At 35.2% G+C, this 25,553-nt stretch overlaps 1 protein-coding gene across 1 annotated transcript in view; it reads right to left on the bottom strand.

The window, feature by feature from the left end:
• Nucleotides 1–10,498: 10,498 nt before the first annotated feature.
• Nucleotides 10,499–25,553, bottom strand: part of LOC145245676 (uncharacterized) — a 36,793-nt gene continuing 21,738 nt past the window's right edge. Inside the window, exons 4-8 of the mRNA XM_080107233.1 lie at nucleotides 24,731–24,847; nucleotides 20,097–20,189; nucleotides 14,820–15,014; nucleotides 13,503–13,613; nucleotides 10,499–10,527 (exon numbers count right to left, since the gene is read on the bottom strand). Of these exons, the coding sequence (XP_079963359.1) occupies nucleotides 10,499–10,527; nucleotides 13,503–13,613; nucleotides 14,820–15,014; nucleotides 20,097–20,189; nucleotides 24,731–24,847 (545 nt within the window). The remainder of the gene's footprint in view (nucleotides 10,528–13,502; nucleotides 13,614–14,819; nucleotides 15,015–20,096; nucleotides 20,190–24,730; nucleotides 24,848–25,553) is intronic.

The raw sequence follows: 25,553 nt of genomic DNA, 5'->3' as shown, positions 1-25,553 counted from the left end.
AATATGATGCCAAAATCGGTGGAAGAATAGTTGGATCACTCTATCATTCTCGACGGTATCTTACTGCCGATGCAATCCTTGATCTGTATAAGAGATTCGTACGCTCTAAAACAGGGTACTGTTGCCACATATGGGCGGGAGCTGCTCGGTGCGCTCTATCCTGGCTTGATAGAGGTCAAAAGTGGCTTTGAAACCTAGTAAATGATGCCCTTTTCTCTTCCCTACAACCCATTTTCCACAGAAGAGACAGAATTCAAAACAGAATTCGTAGCCTGGTGGGGGAATCCCTTTTCTCTTCCTTAGATTAGAGCTGTCGATCATTTGCCATGAAAATAGCGATAAAGCAGAGAGAGGCTCACAACGTCTCTTGAAGAGACCTTGCGAGCCTGTCTCTGCTCTATCGCTATTTTCATGGCAAATGATCGACAACTCAAATTTATGCCCCGCTTGCAATACTTCCATAAAAAATACTCAACTAGCTACAACCGCTATACATGATTTCCCCACTCTCTATCTATGCCTAAATCTAAACGCAGATTCCATGAACAAAGCTTTTTCCCAGAACTGTTCATCTGTGGAACACTGTTCCGCTAGCCTGCTTCCCAGTTGAATACAGCATAGTAGTCTTCAAGTCCAATGTAAACAAGTTCTTGTTGAGCTGTACCAATAAATAATGAAATTCTACCTAATTTACACCATCAACGATGACTAAACAACCACCGTACATTCATTAACTCTTATCCTCGAGTGGTCTTTGAGCATTGATAAGTGACGACTCCCAAGTTACAAAAGAAAATGCTCCCGTTCCGTCACCCATGACCAAGAAGAAGTCCTAAGTAATTAGTAAAATCTGTGGCGCAGCGGATAAAGTGATGAGTAATTCAGTTTTAAATTATACTCTTCTACAATTTACAAAGTACTTAAAACTTCTACATGGTCATGTCCGCTACCTCCGTGAATCGGATCATTTTTTTTAAACTTTTGTTCACGAAAAATAAAGCATTTGTAATGTAATCGTTACATGTCAATACTTGGAACCTACACGTTGTACACAGACAGTCACAAAGAAACAAAGACAATGAAAGAATTCGACACACTCTTTTTACAGTGAAACAACAGTCATTTATTTACAGGTACTTTCCAGAATAAGGCCTTGTCTCTTGTTCAATAATCTTCTTGTACTGCGATGTTCTTTACAAGGTTCTGCCGTGTCGATTACATGGTACTCTGCTTTTGTCCGGCCATATTTAGGATGTGTCTTTTCCTGTCACTCTAGGCCCACGCATGTAGCACTTCTATTTCTCTGAGCTTCTCAGCCACATATCTCTATTTTTATATAATCTTTTTCTCTCCTTCTTCTTTGTTGTGACGTCACCTCGCACGCGGCTCGGTCATTTGCATACATTACTCATAGTAAAGTGATAAAACATGTTTTATGATTCATTTTAAAAATAAAAATCAACACAATAGTTCATTTTTGTATTTCGTATATTTTTCTACAAATATCAATATATTGTCACAACTATTATTTCATATTTAACATATTAAGATATTTAAGAAACAAACAATACTTACTATATTGACAACGATTTCCAATAAAGTCTTTAGGACATTTACATTTTCTAATCGTCTTACCATTTTGGACGACTATTTTGCAAGTACCATTTTTCTCACAATAATCCACAGGACACACTGAAATTAGCCAAAAATAAGTGCCAACAATATTACATCAAATCTTGTGTCATAAAATAAAAAGACAAATATTGTAGTCCTTTTTTTTTTTTTTTTTTAAATTCAATTTTCACCCCAAACAAGGCACAGTGCCACTTTGAAGCAGGGGGCTACTATTAGGGAATTAATTAGCGGGGTCATTATGAAGGGAGAAGAGTAGAAAGATGTTTGTTAACATTACACTTGAACTTCTGCATATCATTGTAGTTGGGAAAGCAGAATCCCGGAAGGGAGTTCCAAAGACCCGCTGTTCTGGGGAAGAAACTATTGGAGTAAAAGGCTTTCTTGCACCTAGGGATCTCCACTGTAAAGGGATGAGACTTAGTAGCTTGTCGGGTTTGTCGGGTGTAGTTACGTCGGGGAGGTACAAGTGTTTGCAGTTCGTCAGAGCATTCACCATTAAAGTATTTGTAGAACAGGCAGAGGGATGCAACATCTCGTCGATGGGACAGAGGTTGAAGCCCAGATGACAGTTCAGGACCTATCAGGTTTGCGACTCTTTTTTGAACCCTGTCCAGGAGCGAGAGACAAGCAGCAGATGCACCAGCCCAGATGTGACAACAGTACTCCATACATGGGCGAATGGTTGCCTTATAGAGGTATAGGATACTGGCAGGCGTAAGTAGTTTTCTAGCACGGTAGAGGGAGCCAACCTTCCTTGCAGCAGCCTTGGCAATGCTCTCAATGTATCTATTCCAGTTCATATTCCCTGTAAACGTTAGGCCGAGGAGTTTAAAAGAAGTACTTTCAGGCAATGTGTTCTTGGCCATTGCTATTGGTGGTAGAGAAGGTTTCTTGTAGTTATTGAAGGAAACAAGCTTAGTCTTAGCAGCATTGAATGAGACCAACCATTTTTGTCCCCATTCCACTACGGATTGGAGGTCATCCTCTAGTGTTTCTGCCATTTTCTTGGATATGTGTTCATTTGTTTTCCCCTCATATCTGTTATAGAGAGTGGTGTCATCGGCAAATATACCCATCTCCGAAACAATATTATCAGGGAGGTCGTTTATGAATATCAGGAACAATAGAGGTCCAAGGATAGACCCCTGAGGCACTCCCGCATTTATGTCATATTGTTTGGATGTACGTCCGTCGAGGACAACTTTGATTTTTCTATTACTTAAGAAGGATTTAATTACGTTATGAATTCTTCCAGTGATTCCATATGATCTAATTTTCCTTAGAAGACCATCGTGCCATACCCTGTCAAAAGCCTTAGATATATCAAGGGCCACCGCTCTACCCTCCCCTGTTTTATCCAATGAACGGTATATACGTTCAGAAACTACAGTTAAGATATCTGCTGTTGAACGGGCTTGCCTGAATCCATATTGTTTGTCAGTCAAGAGTTTAGCAGCTGTTAGGTGCTGGACTAGGGCTTTATTAACTAAGGACTCAAATATTTTGGCGAAAAGCGGGAGGAGGCTAATGGGGCGATAATTTAGTGGGTCAGTTCTTTCACCAGAATTCTTGAAGACTGGTACCACAGAGGCGGTTTTCCAGCAGTCGGGAAAACAAGATTCGTTAAGGCATTTATTGTAAAGTTTCGACAGAACTGGAGCAACCTCGGCAGAGCATTTTTTTAATAGCACAGCCGGGATGAGATCTGGTCCACATGCTTTAGAGGTGTCTAGGTTTTTTATAATAGCATGTACCTGAGAAGGGGTGATTTTCAAGTCGTCAAGTGTGGCGTCTGTTCGCAGAGGAAAATCAGGGAGTGAGTGGTGTACCGAGTTCAGTGTGGAGTTTGAGGCAAACCGACTGGCAAGCACATTAGCCTTGTCAGTTGCCGTGCAAGCAACCTCATGATTGTTTGTTAGTGGGGGAATAATTGACTGTCCATTATTAACTACGCTGTTGTAGATTTTCCAAAAATCCCGGGTTCCTAATTTCTGTGCTTCGATGCGCTTTCTGGTGGTTTCAGAGTAATCTGACTTAGCTGTGTCTATCACTCTCTTACAATTATTTCTAGCTTCTATAAACTTCTGTTTATTTGAGCTGGACTTATGTCGGTTGAATCTGCGGAACGCATGCTGCCTTTGACAAATGGCAGCTGCACACGCAGAAGTAAACCATTGGGGGGAGTGGGGCTTGCTATAGTATTTCCGTGCGGGAACATGTGCTTCAATAGCAGTTTTGAACCATTCAGTTGTCTCATTTGCACACTGTTCCGCTGGAAGAGTAAAGATATTTTGCCATGGGGCATCTCTGATGAGCTCCCTGATGGCTTCCCAATCAGCCTTTTTGTAATACCTCGTTGTTTTGAGTAGTGGGTCTTCAGTTTTAGGGCGAGAATTTAGGCTGATTTCTACCATTATCACAGCGTGATCAGCATTCCCGAATGGGCTATGGGCATTTGTTGTACAGTCATCGGGAACTGTTGTCAGAAAGAGATCTAGAAGTGAGGCATGTTGATCGTGCTGGTCTGGGAAACGTGTCGGAAATGTAACCATCTGAGATAGGGAATGAGATATAGAGAAGCTATATGTGGCGCTACCAGCTACGTCTGTGTGATTTGAGAATCCTAGCCAGTTACTGTGGTGGACATTGAAGTCACCAAATACATGTATTTGTGCGCTAGTATCGAGGGAGAGTGCTATATCTATGCTGTCTGAGACTTTGTTTATTAGGGTACAGTCTTGGTTTGAGGGAGAGCGGTAGAGAAAATATAAGTAGCTAATATTGTGTTGCATATTTAGTCTGAAGCACATAAAGGCCTGGCCCTCTGATTCTAGTTTTATTTCTCTAGTTAGGGGGAGGGTGTTTCGAATATAGACTCCAAGTCCATGCATATGTCTGTCCGAGTCCTTACGGTAGAGTGGGAGATAACCAAGCATGTTAAAGTGGTTAGAGGGTATGGAGGAGTGAAGGTTAGTTTCACTTAATGCTAAGATATCCGGGGTGTTTACAAGGAGAAATGACTCAACATCATCTACGTTAGTTCTAAGCCCGCGGATATTAGTAAATGCAAGCCTCAAGGGAGGAGGCAGGTTGGTTTTCTTTGAGTTTGGTCCTGGTTTAAACGTAACTTTTGTTTGAGCTGTCATTTCATTTTATTTTATTTAAAAGTTTCAGTTAGGGTGGATGACTGAGGGGGTGCTGGACAAGTAGTTGTGCAGAATACCAGACATGCAATACAAGTAGACCATCAGCTGTCCTCACCCACAGGATTGTGGCCTCAGGAAAGCCCACCGGGGATGAGTGCAGGGTCCATTTCCATGCGCGACATGGCACTACAAACATCCCGATATTTTACAACTGTTGATGGAGAAGCCGCTCTAAGCGCTACCAAAGAGTTAGGGCTCCTGTACTATCAGTCGGAAACAGCAGCCAGGAACTGTCAATCCGGTACCCTCAATCCATTAGGCAAAGCCAGCCCAGTCCAACTGCACTGACATATATGGCACTGAAGCACCCCACTGTGTCCAGTTTAGGGGGATGGGATGTGGCAGGAGTGGGGAAAAGCGGCGTTCATTACCCTAGTCAGGAAACAAGGTCAACCGCTGGGTGATTCAAGCGAGTCCCTGTGATAGTACCTCTACGCCTGGCCAATAGGCAAAGAAGGAGTATGAAAGCCGAGCGATAGACAGAGTCTATCTCCTCCTTAAGCAGTTTAGGTTTGCCAACCGGTGATTTGTTTGAGTCACCAGCTCTAGGAAGGTTGTCGTCCAGGACTGAAGAGACCTCCCTCCCCTAGGTTTAGTTTCAGAGTTTTCCTTCTCCTAGACGGATGGCCTGGGAAGACCTACGGGTCCATCAGCTCCGAGGGGGTTCGCCCCGCGCCTGGGTCCTAATCCAGGTATTTCTGCGACCCCGCATGGGTAGTTAATATTTATTGGTTATTTAGGTTAATATCTCCTGGAAAAATCGGGCATTTAGGTTAGCTTCTACAGAAGATTTTCACTCCTCAAGTGTGGTTTAAAAAGGGCATTATTATGCTGTCCATTTTCATTTATACTGAGAGAGGGTATACGTAAAAATTCATGCAGTGGAAGCAGTTAAATTTGCTACAGTATTGGATCGAGAGAGTCGAGTTGATGTATGGTTAGATATAGTTTTGTAAGTTTAGCAATGTATGGTTAGATATGGTTTAGTAGGTTTAGGAATGTATGGTTAGATATGGTTTAGTAGGTTTAGGATTAGGATAAAGTGTTCGAGTATGATCTACTTTCTATTAGAAATTCTGATTTGGTGCCCAAACCGGACATTTAGTAAGACTGAAAGATTAGATATGCTCAGTATCGAGACAAGAGAACATTTGATATGGAGTACAGTTATACCTGATAGATATAGGTTATTGCATATTCTGTAAGTATAGTTAAAGCATAGATGGATGGATAAGTAGTATTGTATACGAATGCATGGAATTTTAGACAATTTGAGTAAGTTGCCTTTAGACTACAACTAAGGAGAATGACTTCGCCTTTCTCTTAATATCCGGAAGTTTTTATTTCAATGAGTACCGGTTTAGTTTGTGTAATAATTATTGCAATACTATCTCTTAATAAAGAGATATTAACGGTTACTGTTCATTATAGATTACTTTAAGTCAATGTATTGGACTAAGGCTAGTAAGTATTTACTTAGAAGCTTGGTTATGGGTTGGGAGTTATAATCGGGAGCATGCCTAGGAAATTTTAGGTGTTAATGGGTATCGATTTACGAGTTTGTTAAGGTCAAGGGCGGAGAGCAAGGACCCATCTAAGTTACGTGAGACGGATTTGTTTAGTGTCAACTTAGGAAGTAGAGCAGATTTGATTTGTTAGTGATCAGGAGAAAGAGAATTTAAGTAAAAAAATAATAAGGTTTGTCATGCAAAACAGACAAGGCAGTCATCTTGGAGGTAAAGTATCTATAGGAGGTACTTGCTTAGTATACAAGCAGCAGTATTTTGTAGTTTGGAGAGGAATTTTAGGTACAATAGTTTCATGACTTATTGCACAAGTCCGTAGTCAAGGTGAGGGACGATGTACTTCTAATATTGAAACTGGGTTTATCTAATTTTAAAAGTAGTTGACTAGAGTGTTATTAGGTGTTCTACTTAGCTTAGGGATAGAATAAAGATTTAAGGTAATATTCAGGGTGATATAAGCAGTTTCATGAGGATTGGATATATGATCACTGGATGTTGAACTGCTCAGGAGGATTCTTGTATCAATTAAGAAGGATGTCTTGGTGATATAAGATTTGAGAAATTAAGAGTCTGGGGATACAGAGAGCTTTGAGCCGATGAGGATTCAGTATAGGCGATTGTATATAGGTAACAAAGGTGGTTTAGTTTAGTACGCACGTATTGTACATATTAAGTATACTGCTTCAGTTCAATCCTCTAACGCAAAGGAAAATCCGTTTGCATTCCGGTTTGCAATTTTGTCAAGAGGGGAAATTTAAAAACAGCTTATCTAATTGTTGATATCAGTTTATAGACAATAGTACAGACTGATAAATTGTTGTGTAAGGCATAAGAGCCCCTCATCTTCAGATGAGATGATGGATCACGAGCATAAGTTCGGAGCAGGGATCCGGAAAGGAAATGGCAGTGTACAAGCAAGGGGGGGTCACTGATGTTTATTAACTTTTTATTTTTTTTTCTTAAAAAAAAAAAAAAAAAAAAAAAAATTTATTTTTTTTTTATTTTCGATGGCTGATTATATTAAGTATCGTACTTAAATAAAGTTTTCATGTCCTCTAAATAACTTAGCATAATTTCTTTTTTTACCGAGTTTGTCTTTACTATAGCATTGACTTATTAATTAAGTGACATGGCATTGTAAGCGGCGAAATAGTCTATTTAAGTGAAGAAAAGTTATCGGTTACAATATGCCTGAAAATGGAAAGAATATTAGCTTTAAATTATATGCGAACAGTTAGGAATTTTACTTAGCTTTGTTTTTTTTTCTTGGATACTCGAGGCTAAAAAGCATGGTGGTCGTTTCACTTGGCCTCATACGGTCAAATGGCACTTGTGGTACCAAGATGCTATCTAATTAGGGAGACGGTGTGAGCTGATTTAGAGGGAGGGGGGTCACTTAGTGAAAAGTGTTCCATTTGGCGGCGCGACATATTTCTTTACATGTGTATCGTTTTTAGAGGTATTAATGTTAACAATTGAATACGCGTTTCAAACAAATATGATGGAAATAAAATATTAATAGATATAACGTAAAAATAATGGCATATATAACGTACAAGGTGAAAAGCGGAAAAAACTGAAAAGGAAATGTGCAGTTGAAAAGTACAGCTTTAGGAAAGAATTTAAGTAATAAACTTACGGTGCGTAAGGATTCGTTGAAATAAGTTTTAACCTAGTCCTAGGTTCATGTCTGAATGAAGACTGGGGATGCCTCCCTCCCACGGAATTAATACGCCCCCGGATACCAACCTGGAAATTTCTACAACTCAGCACGGTACATACAGCACCTAGCCTTCCCAAATGGTCACCCATTGTGGACTAGCCCAAATCGTTGCTTAACTTCAGTGATCTAGTGCAATCCGGTGTGACAACGGATTGTGCTGTGTGGATTTCCGAACGTCCATATATATTAATAAGTTTTCCACCTATCTGAATATCCTATATACCAAATTTCAAGTCGGTAGATAAAACATTTGTTGAATATATATGCTGAGTAGTGTCCTCACACACAGAGAATCTCATATATGTATGTATGTATATATATACGTATATATATACATATATATATATACATATACATATATAATTATATATATACACATGCGTATACATATATAATTATATGCATATATATACATATATATGCATATATACACATATATGGACATGTATATACATACATATATACATATATATATACATATATGTGTGCATATATACACATATATATGCATACATATATAGATATATATACATATATACATACATATATACATATATATACATATATATGTGCATATATACACATATATATACATACATATATAGATATATATACGTATATATACATACATATATATATACATATATATGTGCATATATACACATGTATATACATACATATATACATATATATGCATATATACATGCATATATACATATATATACATATATATATATACATACATATATACATATATATACATATACGCACATATATATGTGTGTGTGCGCATGGGTGTGTGTATGTGTGTATATAATTAGACTACTTGGTATAATGATTACATATAAATAAAGAACAAAAATTTTATTTAGATAGCGCAATATTGAAATACTACAGCTATAAATATTTTTCTTAAATATATCTCACTAGAAGGAGTAGACGCGCATACCGAATACATAACTACTACGAAATTTGGTGAATTGTTGCTGTGTTTTATCTAAAAATTCAGATAAAACCTGCTTTTTACTTTATATATATGTCGTAAAAAAAATGAATACTCGTTGTGTTAACAAGAGCAGTCCTATTCGTGGACTGTAAAAAGTTTTTAAAGTTGTTTATGCTTTTTTTTCTTCTAAGCTCTGATGAGGCCCACATTGTGCAAATTATAATTGATTAACTGTTATATACTGTTATATACTGTTATATACATATACTGCGTAATCGCATTGACACACCGATTCTCGTCGGATCACCGAAGTTAAGCAACGTTTAGCCTGGTTAGTACCACTGGTGACCATTTGGGAATACTATGCGCTGTATGTGCTCTCCGCTTATTTCGGCATTTGTTTCCAGTCGTCCTATACATACACTTCACTTGCCACTGGTATTTAACAATATCGTCTCAGGAGAGGTGTGGTTGGAGATTGCGCACCTCCTGCCACAAGAATTTCATGCGCAGGCACCCCTTTCTGGGTATTCATAGTTTGTCAAAAACTGAAGGAGCCCATACTATTATATACTTATATGACAACACCGGGGGGTTGAAACAATTGTACGAAAGGTGTTACCGATAAAAACAAAATTTTGAATAAAAGTAAATATTGTGTGCCTAATCCTTCTAAGGTGGTAGCTTTAAAAATATTTTTTTTCAACACAACTTGACGACCCTATCTCTTTCTCTCTCTCTCTCTCTCTCTCTCTCTCTCTCTCTTTCTCTCTCTTACTCTCTCTCTCTATATATATATATGTATATATATATATGCATATATATACATATATATATATATATATATATTTAAATAAGGGAGTAGTCACCAACAATGTTTATTTTTTAACATTATTTTATTATTCCGTGTCTTGGTTTTTCATTGAGAATTAAGGGCAATAAAAATTGAGCATACCAATGAATAATAAACACTTACAAGCCTCCACCCCTTGGACAAACTTCAAATTAACTACGAAAATCGCCATTTTTACATCTCCAACACATTTGAAAATAATTTCTGACAATGACGCATCACAGAACGTCTGAAACGCGCGTAAAAACGATTTCAATGATTTAAAAACATTATTACAATGATCCAAACATAATTCTCAATGAAAAACCAAGACATGGAATAATAAAATAATGTTAAAAAATACACATTGTTGGTGACTACTCCCTTATTTAAATATACCTCTTTCTTTCGTTGGAATTTCTTAACCCATTTTATATAAATATATATATATATATATATATATATATATATATATATATATATATATATATATATTGGCAGTAAACATTCCAAAGCCACAGAAGTGTGTATTTATTTCACATTTGTATTGTTTTATTATTTATATGTTAAGTCTTACACGTGTTTCATTGAATGATTTAAACAAATATTTAGAGATATTTATAAATATCTCTAAATATCTCCGGGAAAAAAATATGCAACTATAAATAGTAAAAGGGAGTGAAAATTTATAAATTTTAAAAAGTCATAAGATTTATAAATTTTTCAAATTTATATATTTATAAAATGTATGAATATAAAATTTATAAATTTATAAAATTTATAAATTTTATAAATTTATAAATTTATAAAATTTATAGAATTATCTTTAGAAAGTTTTAGTTAGTTGATAGAATAATACACATTTGCGTGTGTCTCACAGGAGATCGTGAAAACATCGGTACCATCGGTTTTTAATTCCGGGCAAATAGATATAAATAGAGGCTGTAAAGAGTCCGACATAGGTGATTAGATATTAGTCCAATTTGGTTTAGATATGAAACTGACGGTATTGATGTTTCTCTGATCTTCTGTAACATATATACATAAATATTGCACTCTGATGTTGATATTTTCATTATCATGGAGTGCTATGCTGGAGTTTTCTCTCCTTGCATATATATATATATATATATATATATATATATATATATATATATTAAGTTATAAAATGTATATGGCAATTAAGCTACACTGAATATTCCGTATATGGCAATTAAGCTACACTGAATAGTCCACGTTTCATCCACTCTAGGACTCTTCAGGATTATATATATATATATATATATATATATATATATATATATAGCTAGTTATAAAATATATATGGCGATTAAAGCCTGAAGAATCCTAGAGTGGATGAAACGCGGAATATTCAGTGTAGCTTAATCGCCATATATATTTTATAACTTACTAACTAGCTCTACCTACGTATTGAGCACTTTTGAAGTAAATGCTTAAAGTTTACGTATAAATTTATACTTTCGTATATTAATTTTATGTGAGTAAATTAAGTAGTTATATATATATATATATATATATATATATATATATATATAGTAAGTTATAAAAATATATGTGGCAATTAAGCTACACAGAATATACCACGCATAAGCCTGACGATTCCTAGCGTGGATGAAACGCGGAATATTCTGTGTAGCTCAATTGCCATATATAGTTTTATGATTTACTACCTAGCTCTACCTATGTATTGAGCACTGTTGGAGTAACTATTTAAAGTTTACGCATAAAGTAATACTTTCGTATATTAATTTATATGATTAAATGAAATAGTCATATATATATATATATGTATATCTATGTGTGTATATATATATATATATATATATATATTAAGTTATAAAATGTATATGGCAATTAAGCTACACTAAATATTCCGTATATGGCAATTAAGCTACACTGAATAGTCCACGTTTCATCCACTCTAGGACTCTTCAGGATTATGCATAGTCCTAGAGTGGATGAAACGCGGAATATTCAGTGTAGCTTAATCGCCATATATATTTATAACTTACTAACTAGCTCTACCTACGTATTGAGCACTTTTGAAGTAAATGCTTAAAGTTTACGCATAAATTTATACTTTCGTATATTAATTTTATGTGAGTAAATTAAGTATTTATATATATATATATATATATAGTAAGTTATAAAAATATATGTGGCAATTAAGCTACACAGAATATACCACGCATAAGCCTGACGATTCCTAGCGTGGATGAAACGCGGAATATTCTGTGTAGCTCAATTGCCATATATATTTTTATGATTTACTACCTAGCTCTACCTATGTATTGAGCACTGTTGGAGTAAATATTTAAAGTTTACGCATAAAGTAATACTTTCGTATATTAATTTATATGATTAAATGAAATAGTCATATATATATATATATATGTATATCTATGTGTGTATATATATATATATATATATATATATATATATATATATATATATAATTATTTCTTTACTATAATAATTAAATAATTAAATAACTACAGACACTAGTGTTTCATCCTTTCGGGATTCTTCAGTGCAGGGTGTCACGATTAACACCAGCCGAACGACTCGAACCCCGCAACACGAGACATCTCTCTATATATATAATTCAACTACTTTGGAGAGTAATGGCGTATGAAAAATAACACAAAGTTCTCTTTAAGAAAGCTCAACGGTGCGATACTTGAGCTATGAATATATTACTGAAAGATACTGCGTTTAATCGAATGAACGCATAAATATTCACTCATTTGCAAAATGTAGGTCTATTATTGATAAGACCATGCGTACAATTGTTTCACCCCCCCCCCCGAGTTGGCATCCAAGTATATAACAGTTCATCAAGTATATTTTTGTGTTTCATCAGCGCGTAAAACAAACATGTTTTTCAAAATTTTCACAGCCTTCGAATAGGACCTTTCTCATAAACACTACGAGTATTCAATATTTTAACGACAAAGTATTATAAACGAGCTTTATCTTTATTTTAAATTAAACACACTTGTCTTCCAATAATCTCTCGGTTTGTGTACTAATAGGGGGACGATCTTTCCTTTAATTTTATAGCACGTGTTTCATTTTTTTTTTAGACTTCTGGTAATCACGGGTTTTAATTGTTTGTTTAATAATTCAATCTATTATTTTGGCTCTGTCGGTGGGGCATTAAAATACGCCGACTGCCCCCCCCCCTGCAGAGGATAAAAGTCCCTCAATGGGGGTCCTGAATATGACCTTAAACAATATCCAGTGGTGAGGGCCCCAGCTTGTGGTCCACTCTAACCCAGAGTGGTAGTACCTGTTAGCGTCCCAACTATGGGTTAAATAGAAACCGACGTGAAAACAACAAATATATTCTATTAAAAAAATGTTTCTTCAAAATCCTCTGATTATGCATTAAATAATCCGAAAAGGGTTGATATGCCGTAAAACAAATACAACCAATCAACCAAATCAATCTATTATTGTCTATTAATTAATTTTTCAATTAATTCATTCTTAGGTAGAAACAATATAAACTATACAATTGGTAACGTGTGTTCGATGTTTAATTGATGTAATGTAAATCGGTGTAATGTAAAACTTAGTAATCAATAAAAAAAATGGTTTCTGTTTTTACCTTGTTCACAAAGCAAATCGTAAAATCCTGGTGGACATTGGCACTCGAATATATGATCCTCACGAATCACACACGTGGCGCCATTTTTGCAAGGATTAGGAAAACACACATCTGTAAATATACATTTGAAAATAGTTGACGATATTATCACTTCCTGTTTATAATTGAAGTAAACGAATATCACCATTTAATACTACAAAGAACATATTTTACGGTGGGAAGACAAACAATTATATGTTCTAAATGGAAAATAAGGTCTATCTTAAATAAAGCAATGTATATTTTTAATCTTATTGAATGAGAACTAATTAACCCTTATCCTCGAGTGGCCTTCTGATCTTGATCAGTGGTGACTCCCAAGTAAAAAAAGATTTATCCGACACAAATCTAGTACAACTAAACAAAAGTATATTAAAGAAATAATTGTAAGAACGAAATAGCCACAGACATACCGAAACTATCAGTAAATGTATCGCAGAAATTAGGAACTCGTGATTCATGGAAAATTTATAACACTATAGTTAATGATGGATAGTAAAAAATTCCTCCACTATAGAACAACCTTGATGTTGTTTGCATGGCAATCGATAAGGCTAACCTACTTGTCTGGCGGTTTGCCTTATATTACACTTTGGACCCAGCAAACCACAGATTTTCCTTTGCAGACAGAAATCACGCTCGATAATTTGAAAATCACCCCTTCCCAAGTTCATGATATCATAAAAACACAAATACCTGAAAGTCATGTGGACCTGATCTCATCCCAACTATACTATTTATAAAAAGCTCCGATGAGGTTGCCCAAGTTCTCTCCGACCCTGACCGAATCTTGCTTTCCTGACTGCTCTTTCTCTCTCTTTGTGTTATTTTTATATTGTAAAACAATAATTTAATAAATAATAATATCGTTTTTTTTTTATCAGTCATAAACGTGTTGACCATAAATTCATGGCGGCGCGGATAAAGTACTGAGTTATAATATAATTCTTAAGTAATACTTAATTGTGCTCTTAGTATATCCTTCAGTAAGAATTGAATCCACAACTTCCAAAAGACTGTCACAGAACTGATTATTATTGAGCACTTTATCCGTTGCGTTTTGTTGACATCCAAGATGAGAGAAGTCGTCCAAATAATTTTTAAAATTCAATTTATCTATCCGCGCCTAAAAAGTCCCAAATAAATTATCGATAGTGTTGTACTCAGATAATGCGTGATCAGATATCGGTGATACGTAAACTGTTGTACAAACACATTTATATGGTTTTGGAATTCTTTCAGAAAACACGACATAAAAATAAGAGGAAGTTATTTTACTTGATATCTGTGTTGTTGTTCGAGCTGTAGTCCGTTTTGTTAGTACAGTCGTAGGAAGATTTGTTGGGATGGTTGTCGGAACGGTTGTTGGTATAGTTGTAGGAACTGTTGTTGGTATAGTTGTAGGAACTGTTGTTGGTATAGTTGTAGGAGCTGTTGTTGGTGTACTTTTAGTAACCGTTGCTGGTACAGTTGCTGAAATAGTAATTATTTCTGTTGGTAAAATATTCATAAAAATATTTTAAATTTCAAGAAGAAAAACATAGAAAATAACAAGTTTAAAAAATAAAATGAAAATTTTGACTCGAAAAAAATATTTTAACATTAATATTTATTTCATTGTTTAATAAGAGAGTTAAGTTTTCTGTAAAGTTAAGTTTTAAAGTCATAAGATGGAGATTAATATTTTTCAATAGATATATTATATTATGGTCCGATTGTTATAAATTGGTTATCATTTAGTTCTCACTAGGGTTATCATCGAGGAGCACCATTTACGTTTGAGTGTATACACTGTATAACATCAAAAGATTCCGTGTGCGTATGATCGTCTCTAATATAAATGGTTGTGTGTTTGATTATCATAAAGGGAATCGTGTGTGTGACATGTAATTTCTGAACCTACCTCTGCTTCTTCGATGTTGGACCATCTGGGAATTTCTCATCCTGGAGGGAGACTTGATACCTGTTTGACGAAGATTTATCACTCCAAGACGATGAATGGGTTTTATAGTTTTTTATTTCCCTTTCCCCAGAGGTCCTGCAGAAGGTGGAAGTGAACTCGGCTTGTGTGGGTTCTTCTTTACACACGTCAGCGTTCGTCTCCCCCCTCCCCAGTTAAGAGGGGGAGACCACGGAAAACCGTCCGTCTTCTTCAAATTCCAAATCAAATCTCACCGATCTGCTGATCACGTCATTCATACGTAATCTGGTCAGCTGACCTTCGATTCTGGTAAACGTGTCTACCTCCACGTTTACTCACCTCTCTCTCTCTCTCTCTCTCTCTCTCTCTCTCTCTCTCTCTCTCTCTCTCTGTAACAGGATGCCACGAGTAGAGAGGTGGGTGACAGACATTTGAGCTGGTTATGGAAATATCAAATTGTTTTGATTATAAAAGAATGTTTTGAAATAGAACTGGAATTTAATGTAGAAATAATTAAGCCATAAATATGTAAAACAATAAGATGTTTAGAAAGATGTTTACTAAAATAGGATTGGAATGTTTGGTTTTAATAATCAAATATATGTGACAAAAGACTAGGCAATGATCTTTGTTACATAGATACATGACGTAACGAGTTTAGAGACACGTTAGAAAGTTAGTTCGTATTCAGTCTGTAACGGACGGTCGAAAACAACAGTCGACAGACGGGATGGCACCCAGCAGGGGAAAGATCGATAATTGAGATATAGACAGGACTGTATCAGCGTTTAACCTTTCCATGATGAGAAAAGCATTCTGGATTAAAGGTTGCCGAAAAGAAACGCAAGGTCTATTGTTTGTGGTAGAATTTTCATTGCAGATTTCGTCCGACAAGATCAAAGATTTCCCAAATGTGTTCCTTAATTGGCCAAATGGTATTTATGCCTTTTATTGAAGGTATGGCTTCGTTTATCTGACAAGAGACAAATATGTTTATTCCGTCCGTTTGTTATATATTCGTTATCGTTCTGGGTTATCCTTGAGAGGTACCAAATTGAGCTTTCGTTACATTTGAATGTGTTATATAGAGTTCTTCCTTTAGGGGTACTTTTTACGTTTGGGTGTATACACTATATAACATCAAAGATTCCGTGTGATTGTCTCTAATATAAATGGTTGTGTGTTTGATTATCATAAAGGGAATCGTGTGTGTGACATGTAATTTCTGAACCTACCTCTGCTTCTTCAAAACGAATAATCTGGAAATTTCTCATCCTGGAGGGAGACTTGATACCTATTTGACGAAGATTTATCACTCCAAGACGATGAAATGGTTTTATATTTTTTTATTTCACTTTCCCCAGAGGTTCTGCAGAAGTGGAAGTGAAATCGCTTGTGTGGGCTCTTCTTCACACACGTCAGCGTTAGTCTCCCCCCTCCCCAGTTAAGAGGGGGAGACCACGGAAAAACGCCCGTCCTCTTCAAAGCTCAAATCAAATCTCACAGATCTAGCCAACCACGTCACACATACGTAATTTGGTCAGCTGACCTTTGGTTCTGGTAAACGTGTCTACCTCCACGTTTACTCACCTCTCTCTCTCTCTCTCTCTCTCTCTCTCTCCTTCTCTATTCTCTTATATAGACACAGAGAGAGAAAACAGAAAGAGTAAGAAAGCCAGAGAGGGGGGGAGATGCTCGTTAACACGTTATTTGTCGTTATTTGTAAATATGCACCAGATTTTGTGAAATTTTAAAAACTAGGCGATCACACACAAGTGAACGCAATAAACTTTGTCAATTTTAAGTCGACAGACTCAAAATTTGATATACAGGGTACTGAGATTTGGATAAATCTTTGTAATCCGGTTTCGGTCAGAAAATTGGTTGTTAAGGAGTCAAGGTTCGACTATTTGATCTTTGAGAACTCTACCAAACTTCTCCGACAATTTTGGGTCTAAACACTTGAAACTTTAGATAGAGTTTCCTTGGTCAAATTTGGTTTAGATTTGAAACTGACGGTATTGATGTTTCTCTGATCTTCTGTAACATATAAAAATAAACATTGTACTCTGATGTTGATGTTTAACTTAATCTAACTTAATAACTAGATTTGAGTCCAAAACAATAAATGTTAAGGGGTCATATTAGGGGTCAAAGTTCAAAAAAAAATTGACCGCTTTTTTTTTTTTGCTCAATATACACCTCCAAACACGCGGGCAACGCCGGACTGAAATGCTAGTATATCTATAAAAGTGAAACTGTCTGTCTGTGTATATTTCCCTACACAATAACTCTGCCAATTTTCAGTCTACAGACTCGAAATTTAATATACACGGTATTGAGATTTGGGTAAATCTTTGTAATCCGTTTTCGGCCAGGAATTTGGCTGTTAAAGGGTCAAAGTTCAACGATTTGACCTTTTAGAACTCTACCAAATTCCTCCGACAATTTTGGATATAAACAATTGAAATTTTAGATATAGGTTCCTTGGAAATGGATCTAACTTAATTACTTGATTTGAGCCCAAAACAGTAAATGTTAAGAGGTCATAATAGGGGTCAAAGTTTTAAAAATTGACCTCTGCGGTCTCTACCAAATTACTCAGACAATTTCTGGTCTAAACTTTGAAATTTTACATGAACGGTATTCAGAGATAGGGCAAGCTTTTTAATCGGTTTGGGGCGAAAATTTGAGCTACCAATGCATAAATGTATGCATGTATGTATGTTTGCATGTCTGCTTAAAACTTTCGACAAAGGCGATGGATTTTCACAAGATCAGTATCGTTTTGAAGTTCAACCCTTGAGACGACAAATACCGAAGAGTTGGCTAAAAACATTAATGTTTTCACTCTCAACTGGGCACTTTTCTACAGGGAGGTGTCGTTTTTTTTTGTTTTTTTTTCGCCGATATTTTCGAAAGTCATCCCCTTTTTTTCGATTGTATAGCCTTAATTTAAACCTACCTCACTTCCAGTTTGGCGGTGGTCATAACAGCAAAGACGTCACGTTTTTTCCCATTCTTTTCTCTGTCGCGGTACGGGTTCGTTACATACACGTGTATATATGTACGGAATATATACACACACCCACGGGAATAAAACAGATATAGGTAATTTTGTGTGCCTAACAAAAAAATATTCAGGAAAAATACAAATCATTGAAATAATTCAAAATAGATTTCCACGTCCATGTGGTTTTGTGGTAGGCTATAGCCTTGAAGGGTGGGGGTTGAATATGGTATGTCCTGGCGAGCGGCGCATGGAAATAATAATAGACAAGAATGTTTGAAACTATTCACGTAACATTTGGTCTTCGGACCAAGATCACTGTGTAGTGCCCCCAATTCTCCCATATTTTATTTTGTCCCAAACTTAGTTTTTAATCCCCTTAGGGATTGACCTGCTTGTTTTCGGCATTTACCAAGCTGGAAAACCGTGGGCGGTCTGCCATCTACTGAGGGTTGGAAGGGCCCTACTAACAACTTTTTCCCCCGCACCCTACCAATGAAATCTTTTTCTACTCTTGTTGAATTTGTTTATTCGTAAATAAAACGATCAATCTTTTCTATTATACAAAATTTACAGAAAATAAATGATAAAAAAGATCACAGTGTAGTATCTGTTCTGACGCTACACTTAAACCTTTTCTGTGCTCGGTAAGTGAAAGAGAAATCCTTCGTGACTGAGACAATTCTAATTTTTGTTCCTATCCAGAGTGCCCCTTTTTGGTGAGCTGGATTTTCACCACATTAAAAACCGACCTTGTGTCTAAATTTGTCCTCGTGGAGAGGCAAGTAAATAGGAAATACAAAACATTTGTGACCATTTTTATATGCACGACGGCATAAACAATCTATTTTCTGGCCTCTTTTTATCGAATTTTGTACATCTGAAAGTCTCGAAATATGGAAAGGTAGCATGACAGTTAACACAATAGAATCCAAAAAGAAAAATGTTTCTGGTTAAACTAACAATTTCTCGGGTAAATTCGACACTCTGTTGTCAAAACTTCCAGATTCACAACTCGACATTCTTTCAAGTTGACTTGCGCACGACTACATACGTAGCACGTCTTCTTCCAACTCGTCCCCTGTTCGCTTCACGTTTGCTTTTATTTGCACAGAAATAGCGTCGCCCATGTGACCATCAGCGATAAGAACAACTGGGTACCGCCATTTTAGCCTTTCTTTCTTTTTTTTTTTTTTTTGTTACACGACAGGCCCTTTGAAGCACGCCTTATTAATTGGGGTTGTATTTGGTAGTTTGGTTGTAGGAACAAACTATTACTGCTGCTACCACTACTACTATTATTACTACTAAAATCATATTGTTTATTTACTGGAGTTGATTTTGGTAATTTGGCTGTAGGAATAAACTATTAATGTTGTTACTGCTACTACTACTACTACTGCTACTACGTTTATTACTACTGTGAAGATATTGTTTATTTGGCGGAATCGTTTTTGCTAGTTTGGTTGTAGGAACAAACTGCTACTGCTATTACTACTACTGCTGCTACTACTACTAGTATTATTACTACTGAAATAATTTTTAATTTGTTGGAGGTAGTTTAGTTGTAGGAACTACTCCTGTTGCTTCTACTGCTGTTACTATTATAAAAATAATTTTTTACCTGTTGGAGTTGTTTCTGATAGTTTGGTTGTAGGAATATTAGTGCCTGCGGTCGGTGTTGTCAGATTTTGTGCTATAGTCGTGTCGAATTTTGCTGTTTGTGAAAAAAAATTAAAAAAACACATGATTAAGGAAAGAAATTTCTTTATTTAAATATTAGCAAGTTTTTGCAAACTAAACATTTAACACTAAATGTCCTACTTTCCCCTGCTTTATCTAGTGCATGGTATATACGTTCAGATATTACAGTTAGAATAACTGCAGTAGAACGTGCTTGCCTTAATCCATATTGTTGGTTGGACAGAAGTTTAGCAACTGCCAGGTGATAGATTAGAGCTTGGTTAATAAAGGACTCAAATATTTTGGCGAAAAGAAGGAGGAGACTACTGGGGCGATAATTTAATGGGTCAGTTCTTTCGCCAGGATTTTTGTGAACTGGTACCACAGAAGCAGTTTGCCAGCAGTCAGGAAAGCAATATACGTTCAGGAATTTGTTGAAAAGTTTGCAGAAGATTGGAGCCAACTCAGCGAAACATTTTTTTTTAATAGCATAGCGAGGATGAGACCGGATCCACATGCTTTTGACGTGTCAAGGTTTTTTGATTTCTATGATAACAATGTTTTTATTTGACAAGATGCAAGCAAGGACGGTCAAATGATCCACAGAGTTTTATAATTTATATATATATATATATATATATATATATATATATTCTTCATTTTTATTTACTGTTTAATTTTTAATTTTTCGTTTATGTGTATATGTACTGTGAGCATGTATGTATGTGCGTACTTATATGCGTATATATTTAACACTGACGTGGCACATTCTCATTGGCTATACCTCCTTCTCCTTCTTCTCCTTCTCCTCCTCCTCCTCCTCTTCCTCTTCCTTCCTTCCTTTTCCATTCCCCTTTTTCCCGTACATGCTCATACTTTCATTACACCGATGAACACTGAAGGATGGGTCGAAAATTATGTACCTGTAAATAAGTTAAAAAAATTTTTTTCATAATATTATTTTGTATTCTTGCACGTAACCAATTGAAAACGAATAAAGAAAAGTTATAAGCTTTTATACTTTTCGTATTCCTTTTATACATTTCCATTCAAATATATATATATATATATATATATATATATATATATATATATATATATATATTGTGTACAGAAAGTTGTTAGTTGAGACAGGTCATTGGTACCGTCGGTTTCAAGCCCGATAATAAGGCCCGTTTAAGGTATCCTTATCGAGCTCTCTTCAGCCAATATTCGTCTATCTTGTCTATTGGTTGAAGAGAGCTCGATAAGGATACCTTAAACGGGCCTTATTATCGGGCTTGAAACCGACGGTACCAATCACCTGTCTCAACTAACAACTTTCTGTACACAAAATATAAGTACGCTCTTAAAATTTGGATGTTCCTTTTAATTGAGCACTCTGCTGGAATTCTTTTTCCAAAAAAACTAATCATATATATATATATATATATATATATATATATATATATATATATATATATATATATATATATATATATACCAGTTAAGGGTATTCAAGAGTGATAATTAATGAATTTAACGAGATTATTAAGAGTGCTAAATAAAAGAAGAGCGAGATATGATTTTTATAAATATAAAAAAAATTTAAATGATCGTGACACGGAACATGCTAATGTTTCGAACAAACAGTCGGTTAAAACAAGAAGTTCTCGTCCAGCGATTTAATAAAAGTCTTATATATTTTAGGACTGGTTTCTTCTGTAGAAAGCAAGTATTTATTAAGTCGCCTGATTGAGAATTCTGATTTTTACTGACCATTTATCCGAAACATTAGCATGTCCAGTGTTGCGACTATGTAAATTTGTTTATATATATATATATATATATATATATATATATATATATATGAAAATGTCTCTCTGTGTGCGCGCGCGTGTGTGTGTGTGTGTATGTGTGTGTGTGTCTGTGTACATTGCCCTACCAAATAACTCTGTCAATTTTCGGTCTAGACACTCGAGATTTGACATAAGGAGTATTCAGATTTGGGAAAATCTTTTTAATCGGTTTTCGGCCAGAAATTTGGCTCTCAAGGGGGCAAATTTCAATGACTTGACCTTTCAAAACTCTACCAAACTTCTCCGCCAATTTGGGGTCTAAACACTTGAAATTTTAAGTGGAGGTTACTTGGACATGGATCAAACTTTTTAATTTGAGTCATTTGAGTCTAAAAACATAATTATTAAGGGATAAAATTGGGGAATTTTTTTTTTAATTACCTTAGCAGTCTCTACCAAATTACTCAGCCAATTTCTAGTCAGAACATTCTACATAAAGTGTATTAAGACATAGGGCAAATATTTTAATCGGTTTGGGTCGCAAATTTGACCTGCCAAGGGGTCAAATTACCTTTGTGGTATCTGGTAAACTACTCAGCTAATTTTGTGACTAAACATTTTAAATTAATGCATAACGGGTATTCAGTCATGCGGCAAGCATTTTAATCAGTTTTGAGGCGATAAAGTTAAAAGTTGAAAGAGTTGACCTTTGCAGATTCTACCAAATTTCTCGATCAATTTTGGGTCTAAAGACTTGAAATTTAAGATGTAGGTATCTTGGACACGGGTCAAACTTTTTATTTTGATTTGAGACCAAAGCAATAAATGTTAAGGGGTCAAAATTGGGGTCAATTTTTCTCCCTTCCTTTTTTTCTTGTACATATTTATTTTATGGTAATTATAAATATGTTTCATTATTTCATCCTATTTTTAACTTCATCTTTTTTTTTTTTAATCAAAATGACATTGTACTCCCCTGATGAAGATGGTGAAAAACGTCTCGGGATAAAGGGAACTGTTTTTTTTTTTCTGTCATTTATATATTTATATTAGTGTTGGGACGATTTATCGGAATCGGAATCGAGAATCGGAAAAATCGGAACTTTTTGGAGTATCGGAATTGGTGTCGGAAAAATTTTAACCTATTTTCCGATGCTAAAACCGATTCCTTTAATTACTATTTTATTTTATTTTGTTTTTATAAAACGTGTTCCACTGCTTGTAGTAATAATAAAATAATAAATATTTATTGATTTTAAACTTCCAGTGAGACTAAAATCGCTAGATCATCCCTCACAGGTGTGTTTTTACGTTTGAGAAGATACATGCACATTTAAGATGTGATTTTCAGTAATCGGGGCAAAATAACAATTTTATGGTTAAATATTTTGAGATTTATAAAGAATCGGAATCGAAATCGGGAAAAATATTGGAATCGTCCCATATATATATATATATATATATATATATATATATATATACTGTATGTGGATGACTACACACACACACACGCACACACATATATATATATATATATATATATATATATTCGTATTCCTGTCTGTTTGTTTGTTTGTTCACAATTTGATTAATATATACAAAACGTGTCTTACTTTAATCTTTTATTTATTTCTATATAGTATAATATTTGGAAAAATACACAATTAAGAGATCACCTTATTTTTATATGAAATTAAGAAAAATTGATTTTACTAAATAGCGATATCTTAGTTAATGCTTTTAGCGAGAGAATTATTTTAAGTATTTTATTTAAAAATTGTTATTTAGTGAATCTTAAACAACAATTATATTGTAATATATGTAATTTAATTTATTTTGGAATTAATATTTCAAACAGCGACCTTTTTTTTAACCTTTTTTTAAAGTTATTTTCCCCTAGATGCTATCCATAAAAAAAAACGTTTACAAAATATCATTTGGTAATTTCATTAAGTTTCTAGCTGGAAAAATAATTCCGTGTAGATAGAAAAAACGTTTGGTTTTTATTGGGTTTTTTTTTAATATTTACACTTTGTATTTTTACGCGTTAATTTTATCGATTACAAACTTAATTTTCTAATTAAAAAGGTAACTTTATACGACGTGACCCAGCGGCGTTTAACCCCTAAAAAAATGGATATCTACTTTCTTTCAGCCTAATACATTTAAACACCCTTTATAAATATTATGAGAGAAGAAACTTTGAAAAAAAATAATAACATGTTAGAATTGTGATCACTTTTCTATATAAATTAAACGTAAAGTGAGCACCCACTTTTTGACCACCAAGTGTTCAACGAGACATGTCACGTCTAGCATTTCTTTTAAAGTTTGGCGATTGAGGGGGGAACGGGGGGGAATAACATTGGAAACATAAAATAACGATAAATTTAATTATTTTTTATGAGACCATTTCCTACTTTCACCTAAAAATTTAATAAACAAAACAAAGCCCAAAATATGACAAATTCAATTTTTGGGGGTGGGAGATTACATTAGAAACATAAAACGACAAATAAAAAGCAAATCGAAAAGCCCCCCTAAAAGAAGCAAATCTAAAATTTCCTTTATTTACAAAAAAAGGCCAGTAAAGAAAGTGCCCTTACAAAAAATAAAGGTAAATATGTAGTTTAGCGGCGTAAATTATTTGAAAGACAAAAAAATTATAATCCATTCTTTTATTTTTGAAATTGTTCTGGGGGTATTAGTTTTATTTTTATTAATAAAGAATCAAAATCATCTCCATATAATTAGCCTATTCATGAATTAAAGAAATAAAAGAAAAAATAATACTTACAATTTTCACAACGGTTACCATAGAAACTTCTGGTACATTTGCAGTATTTTTGTGTGAGAGTTCCTTTTCGTACTATAGTGCACTGGCCATTGTTTAGGCAATACATTTCCGGGCACGCTAAAACAGGAAGTATAGACATTTTAAACGTTTAAACATATTGCATATTTATTTTCAATTTTTATGTGTATAGAGATCATTTTCATTCTTATGTTACGTAATTTGGCGGATTGCTAGCGGATGTGACAGGAAAAATGCGGGTGAGTCGCCGGGTGTGCAGGATGTGCGCCGACTGTCCAGCAGCTGTCAAACAGGTGATACGCTGAATTCGGTGCAGACGAGCAGAGGCTAGGCTCAGCTCTGATGGACAGCCTGCTCCCCCTTTTGGGGGCACCTTTGTGGCCTTCGGGCCAAGATCAAAGTTTAGTATCTGTTCCGGCAGATAGTGCAAGCAAAGACCATATGTGGGGCAACCCCACATACAAGGCCTTGGCCAATGTAAGGGCAACCCTTCATACCAATTGTCACTGGGGAGTTGGTCCCCATTTCCCCTTCACTCCTCACATTAAAAATCGGCCTTGTGTCTATTTTGCTCGGTGGGGGAGCAAATAAATACCCTTTCCGGCAGGTACTGCAAGCAAAGACCTATGTAGTGGCAACCCCACATATCAGACCTTGGTCAATGTAGGGGAAACCCTATATACCAATTGTCACTATCCAGCTCCCATTTTCCACCCATCGGGAACTGGTCCCCTTTTCCCTCCCTCTCTCTCCACATTAAAAAACGGCCTTGTCCCTAATTTGCTCAGTGGGGAAGCAAATAAAT

This window comes from Euprymna scolopes, chromosome 23, assembly GCF_053919585.1.
Source record: "Euprymna scolopes isolate OS-2025 chromosome 23, ASM5391958v1, whole genome shotgun sequence".
In the NCBI taxonomy this organism is placed as follows: domain Eukaryota; kingdom Metazoa; phylum Mollusca; class Cephalopoda; order Sepiida; family Sepiolidae; genus Euprymna; species Euprymna scolopes.
Note: the sequence above shows the minus strand (reverse complement) of the source record. Positions and strands in the feature narration are given on the sequence as shown.